The sequence below is a fragment of the Orcinus orca genome, chromosome 3, assembly GCF_937001465.1.
Source record: "Orcinus orca chromosome 3, mOrcOrc1.1, whole genome shotgun sequence".
In the NCBI taxonomy this organism is placed as follows: Eukaryota; Metazoa; Chordata; class Mammalia; order Artiodactyla; family Delphinidae; genus Orcinus; species Orcinus orca.
The window spans coordinates 54,888,395-54,895,200 of NC_064561.1; the positions used below are offsets into that span (position 1 = coordinate 54,888,395).

General features: G+C 54.5%; 1 protein-coding gene and 1 long non-coding RNA gene across 5 annotated transcripts in view; one reads left to right on the plus strand and one right to left on the minus strand.

Moving 5' to 3' along the window:
* Positions 1–1,641, minus strand: part of LARP1 (La ribonucleoprotein 1, translational regulator) — a 57,442-nt gene extending 55,801 nt beyond the window's left edge. For 2 of the 4 annotated variants that reach the window (XM_033407930.2, XM_033407927.2), the window contains exon 1: positions 903–1,640. In XM_033407930.2, coding sequence (XP_033263821.1) covers positions 903–1,344 — 442 coding nt within the window. In that variant the 5' untranslated portion in view covers positions 1,345–1,640. Of the gene's footprint in view, positions 1–902 lie in introns of all 4 variants that reach the window. The other 2 variants (XM_033407929.2, XM_033407928.2) reach the window with 2 other exon arrangements.
* Positions 1,642–1,988: 347 nt separating this feature from the next.
* On the plus strand, positions 1,989–6,224 carry LOC125963940 (uncharacterized). The gene is made up of 2 exons (XR_007476405.1): positions 1,989–2,234; positions 5,431–6,224. It is a non-coding gene; the product is annotated as an uncharacterized LOC125963940 (long non-coding RNA).
* The last annotated feature ends 582 nt before the right edge of the window (positions 6,225–6,806 follow it).

Sequence of the window (6,806 nt, forward strand, 5' to 3'; positions counted from 1 at the left end):
GAGCGCCGAGGCGGGCCCCGAACGCCCAGGCCGAGCGGTCGCGAGCAGCCCGCGGGTCGGCGGCGCGGCGTAAGACGCCCAACTGTCACCCGCCCGCCCTCCCGGCCCTGCCACTCCCTCCCCCGCCGCCACACGCCCCTCGCGTCGCCGCATGCCCCCTTACTCGCCTCACATTTCCCCCTCACTGGATGCCCCGCACGCTCTCCATTCGGCTCCCTCTCAAGACGGAAGGTCCCCAGGATCAGGGAGGGAAAGCACCGAATTCAATGACACGTTGGGTTTCCTCTTCTCCCCATTCTGCCCGTAACCGACCCCTGAACCCATCGCCAATGGCCATTCTACCACCTAATACTATCTACTCGAGACCAAAACTTGTTAACTTTTAAATCCCGAATCTGTGTGGTCGGTATGAACTCATTGCCGGGCGTTTTGCTGCCTATGACATATACTTATTAAACATTTACAACATGGGGACGATCGCAACGCTACCAAAACGAGAAGCATGGGGCGGAGTGGTAAGAGGGGGCTTCCCCAGGAAGATTCAGGCTGGAAACCGTCTCTTACACTAACATGCGGTAGGGGGAGAGAGCCCTTTTCACCGAAACCAGCGCCCACCCTCTCCCCGCGAGGTAGGCCCGGACCACGCCGTTGCCCACTAACCGCTGCGGCCCAGGCGGTGGCCGCAGCCTCCCGGAGGCCGGGCCCTCTGGCAGGGGCAGGTTCCTGAGTGTGCTGGGGGACAGGGCACGGCGACCCGAATGAGCCAGGAGATAATAAAAAACAAAAACCCCGAGTCACCACGACCAGCGGCGGACCCCCGGGCCCTGGAGGCCGCTGGGGGAGGGGACGCCTATGTCCCCGGAAGAGGCCCCGGACCCAGGATACCAAACAGAAAGACCCACCTGGAGGAGACTGTCCGTTCACGGTGGCCAGGACCGGCGGCAACGCGTTCTTAGTCCACGGGTTCACCTTGGGCGGAGGGGCCTCCACGAAGTCTCGGCGCCCGGCGCCCGCGGCTCCGGCAGCTCCTCCGCCAGCGGCCGGCTCGCCGCCGCCGCCGCCCTCTTCCCCGTCGCTGACGGCCGGGCCCTCGGCGCCAGGCGGCTGCGGCGGCCGCGGGCTCTCGCGCTCCAGCTGCCCTGTGCCCTCCTTGTGTGGCTTGGCGCAGGGCGGCCGAGGTCTCCGGACGCCGCCGTCCGGCTCCCCCCCTCCGACGTCGTTCGCCCCGGGCTCGCCCTTGCCCTCGGACGACGGCGGCGGCTTCTTCCTCACCAACCCCCCGTGCTCTTCGGCCTGCAAGAGTGGGGCGCCCCCCGGCAGCAGCGGCTCCACCTGAGTGGCCATCTGCGCGCCCGCCCCCCCGGAGAAGCCGGGCGCGCCCGAGGCTGCCTCCCCCGCCTCGAACTTGGCTCTCCGAGCGCCCGCGACGCCTTCCTCCGGGGCGCTGGGCCCCAGTCCCGGCGGAGAAGGGTCGGGGTTCACGCTAGGCGCGGCTCCCCTCCGGGTCGGATGCAGCCGCCGTAGATCCAAGGCCCGCTGGCCGGGCGGGGGGGGGGGACGAAGGCCCCCCACTATGCGGTCCAGGCCTCCTCGGCGCGCGTCCCCCCCCGCCCGTTCCTCGCAAGGCGTCCCCACCCCGAGCCTGGCAGGCTTCTCGTCCCGTCCCTCCCTCCCCCCCGCCGCCGGGGCGGCCCGGGCTTCCCGGCTCGGGGGCTGCAGCAATATGGACGGACGGGGGAGAGGCGCGGCGAGCCGAGCTGACCACGCGATCCGCGGCAGGCGGCGGGCGGGCGCGCGCCTCGCGACGCAGCGGGCAAGGGGAGGGGAAGGCGCAACGGGGCCGCGCCCGCCGGAGCGGGCAGTGGGCGACGGGAGGGCGAAGGCGGCGGGAGCGCGCGCGCAGGGCCTCGCAGCCCCGCCCCTTGCCCCGCCCCTCGCCTCCGATTCCTCGGCGCACCTCGGGGCTGGTGGGTGAGGGGTACTCAGACCTGACGGGGGCGAGCACGTGCCTGATGCAATTCGGGAGCGGGCGGGGGCAGCGAGCCCGGCAGGAGAGAAGGGATGGTAAAGAGGGGGAAGTGTCTTAAAGAGCCAGCGCGTGAGAGCGGCCGCAGGTGGAGCACATGGGAGTGGGCCACGCGGCCGGCCGGGCCTGCTCGCGCTCTTTAGGTTGGCTGCTCCAGATTCCGAGAAAGGAGCCATTAATGTCACCCTCCACTTACAGGATGATGGAGGTGGGTGCTAACGGCTCCCTGGCGTCCCGTGGGCCTGCCCCTTGCAGGCCCCGCCTGAGTGACCTTGGGCCAGCCGGCCTTACCTCCGCGGACTGTGCTCGGCTCCTCCCAGGCGGCCCCGGCCGGGACACTGCCCGGAGTTGGTTTCGACGCCCGGCCTGGAAGGCGGGCCCTTAACCCTTGGGGGCATTGGGCGCCTACGAAAATGAACGGGAAATTACCAACAGACCCCAACCAGGCCAAGCTCCGAAACCGAGTATTTATGGGCAGAAAATTTTTTTCTCAAGTGGATTTCATTTACGAGGCTTGCTTGGGGCGGAGACGAAGAAATAAATGCCCGATTGGGACCCTGGAGAGAGATTTTATCCTGACCCTGGTTCTGCCCCTTACCAACTCTGCAGCAGCTGGGCCTCAGTTTCCCTAGTGTAAAATGAAGGAATGGTGTATGACAAGAGTTTCAAATTTTAGTACACATTCAATTAAATATTTACTGTAGGGGTTCTAGGAAACAGAGTTTGGAAATAAACCAGACTTATAATTTACATTCTAAGGTGGAGAAAGAGACAGTAAAACAACTTAAGTGATAAACAAGTGCTTGTCTCATAGGTTAGCCTAGATCAGCTACTTTGGATGATGAGGGAAAACCTTGAATGCAGATTCCAAAGCATTTGGAATCAGGCATGTCTGGGATTGGACCCAGAAATCTGCATGTCTAGCAAGACCCCTTGGGTGCTTGTGGTCCCACACTTCACTTGGAGAAGTCCTGGCCTCTGGCTGGCTGTGATCCCACCTGCTTAAGACATAACAGCCTAAAGTGTTAGCCATCTCCAAAAGAAGGATTAGAACACCCGACCTGCTGGATAGAGGATAAAGCTTATTAAAAGGCTTCCTGAAACTGCCCCCAAGGGGTGAGGCCAGTTGTAGGGTTGCTGTAACAAGGACTACTGGGGGAGGGGTGCTCCTGGGCACAGCCAGGCAATCTGATGTTTAATCCCAACTCTTCCCTAACATGGCCTCCACACCTTGGCCAGCTCGCAGCACTTCCCTGGGCCCTCCCTTCCCTGGTGGAAAAATGGGGGTAAATTAAGCTTGACTTGCTTCTACCGTCTCAGCTTTTGTGAGGAGTCAAGTGAGACAATGTCAGTCAAAATGCTGTGTATGTTATAGAGACTGAGGCCACTGCTTCAAAAGAGATACCAAGGAAGCTAATGATTAAAGGGACCTTGATGAATTAAAGCAGGATTCTTCATAATTACATTATATATACCCTTGATCAGAAGGTAAATTATTGTACATTGTCACCAGAATGCACAATTTTTTATTTTATTTATTGATAAATATTTCCTGAAGAGGATCCACATTAGAACCTCTCTGAACTTTTTAAAAGGGGACATAATGGTCATTGTTGGTCATTCTTTTCTATATTCCTTTTATTTTTTATTTTATTTATTTTTGGGGCTGCGTTGGGTCTTTGTTGCTGTGCACGGGCTTTCTCCAGTTGCGACGAGCGGGGGCTACTCTTTGTTGCGGTGCGCAGGCTTCTCATTTCGGTGGCTTCTCTTGTTGCGGATCACGGGCTCTAGGCACGCAGGCTTCAGTAGTTGTGGTGCACAGGCTCAGTAGTTGTGGCTTGCGGGCTTAGTTGCTCCGCGGCAGGTGCGATCTTCCCGGACTAGGGATCAAAACTGTGTCCCCTGCATTGGCAAGCAAATTCTTAACCACTGCACCACCAGGGAAGTCATTCTATATTCCTATAATTGGAGGTAGAGGGGAGAAGTGCCCCCATACACTTTGTGAGGGGACCAGGACTCTGTGGGGACAAGTAACTTGTTCATGCTACCCAGTATTCAGTCTGAGCTGAACGAGCACCACCTGGCCCTGTGTGCAGGCTGGAGGGGCACTGACATCTTCACACCCTGGGCCTGCCGTGCCCCCAGAGAGGGGCTCCTAAACACTCATGTGCCATTTTACAGATGGGCGAACTGGGGCCAGAGAATGTAAGAGAAGGTAACCTGCATGAGACCACATCTTAAACTGAGGCTGTTAGAGTGGAAAAATGAATCTTAATGATTACTCAGTCCCCTTGTTTTTCAGGAAACTGAAGTTCAGAGAAGTCAGGTTCCTTAACCAAGGTCACACAGCTAGTCCATGGCAGAGTCAGGTCTCACACCTGAATCTCCTGATCCTAAATCCAGTAGCTTCTTCTACTGGAAATGATGGAATTGCAATTTGAATTCAGTTTTTTAAAAATTAATTAATTGATTGATTTTTGGCTGCATTGGGTCTTTGTTGCTACACGCGGGCTTTCTCTAGTTGCAGTGAGTGGGGGCTACTCTTTGTTGCAGTGCGCGGGCTTCTCACTGCAGTGGCTTCTCTTATTGTGGAGCATGGGTTTCAGTAGTTGTGGCACGCAGGTTCAGTAGTTGTGGCTTGCGGGCTCTAGAGCACAGGCTCTGTAGTTGTGGTGCACGGGCTTAGTTGCTCCACGGCATGTGGGATCTTCCCAGACCAGGGCTCGAACCCGTGTCCCCTGCACTGGCAGGGGGATTCTTAGCCATTGCGCCACCAGGGAAGTCCAGTTCTTGTTTTTTTAATTTCTGACCTGCTGTGGCATTCTATATGCATGTGTTCAGTTCTAAATACTACTAATGACCAAATTGTTCAGAGTAGCTACTTTTATTAAGTAACTACTACATGCTAAGTTCTATGAGAAATACTTGACATACATTATCTCATTTAATCCTCACATTAACCCTATGAGATAGGTATTAATTTTTTCCACAAATATCTATTGTGTCCCTACTATGTGCCAGGCATTGGAGCTGTTATTATCTTTGTTTACAAATGAAAACAACTGAAGTTCAGAAAAAGAAAGTAAGGTGGGTGCCTAGGGTCCCAGGCAGCAGCTAACTCCCAGGCCTGTTTTTACCTCCCATACCACACTGTAAGGCTGCCCCTCTTCCCTCCATTGCCATATCCACAGGTATTTATGAACTCATCAAATACATAGGACTGGGTAACATACTAAAAAAGTTGAATCCTGTCTCTCCAAAAGGTAATTTCTAATTGGGGGGAACCAAGTAATTAAGCAATAGGTGACCTCAAGCCAAAAAAGAAGTTGTTAAACAAGATATGCTTTAGGCAGAAAGCAACACGGATCAGACTAACATTTTTTTTTTTTTTTTTTTTTTTTAAGCCACGCCGCACAGCTTACAGGATCTTGGTTCCCCGACCAGGGATTGAACCCAGGCCCATGGCACTGAAAGCACCAAGCCCTAACCACTGGACCACCAGGGAATTCCCAGGATCAGACCAGCTTGTGCTGTGCCCATGGCTTCAACACATCCTAGGCTTAAAACTCACAGACACACAGAGAGAGAAAATCAAACTTAAAAAATAAAAATTATAAAGTAGGTCCAGGGACTTCCCTGGTGGCACAGTGGTTAAGACTCTGCACTCCCAATGCAGGGAGCCTGGGTTTGATCCCTGGTCAGGGAACTAGATCCCACATGCATGCCGCAACTAAGGAGCCCTCGAGCCGCAACGAAGGAGCCCACCTGCCGCAACTAAGACCCAGTGCAACCAAACAAATAAATAAATAAATATTTAAAAAGAAATAGGGACTTCCCTGTTAGCACAGTCGTTGAGAATCCGCCTGCCAATGCAGGGGACACGGGTTCAATCCCTGGTCCGGGAAGATCCCACATGCCGTGGAGCAACTAAGCCCGTGTGCCACAGTTACTGAGCCTGCGCTCTAGAGCCCGTGCGCAACAACTACTGAGCTCGCGTGCCACAACTACTGAAGCCCGTGCGCCTAGAGCCCGTGCTCTACAACAAGAGAAGCCACCACAATGAGAAGCCCACGCACCGCAACGAAGAGTAGCCCCCGTTCTCTGCAACTAGAGAAAGCCTGCGTGTAGCAACAAAGACCCAGCACAGCCAAAAATAAATAAATAAATAATAAATTTAAATTAAAAAAAGAAAAGGAAACGTTTGCTTTAAAATAAATAAATAAAGTGGGTCCAAATACCTATTTATAATTATGTGCTTGTTTGCTCCTGGTGCTGACAACTTCCTAAAGAGATACAAGGAGGCTGAATGAGGGACTAGAGACAGAAGACCTGGTTTATAACCCGGTCCCGTCTCTGGCTTTGCTGAATGAGTTGGGGCAGCCTCCTGAGCCTTCCTGGGCTTCCATTTCTCTGTTCACAAAACAGGAAGCGTAATACCTGCCCATTGAGCTTATGGGTGTAAAGAAAGATACAGTTTCCCTGAAACTATTTTTCTGGGGGGAACACATGTAAAAGGGGGATGGTTCCTTTATCTGTGCTTGTTACCTGTGCTTGGTCGGAAGGAAAATTTAACATACTTGGACATTCACTTTTATTCCTCTTTGAGTTTGATTTTCCAAAGAAACTTTTGTTTCTGGAAGAACTTGGGCCGTATCACTTATCTTCTTCTGATACCAGGGGCTTCTGGGCTTGAGGCCTCTTTATACCAACATGGAAGAGTGGGTGGAGAGGGGAGGGGCATTGGCCAAACAGGGAGGGGCGCTGGCCAAACAAACAGTAT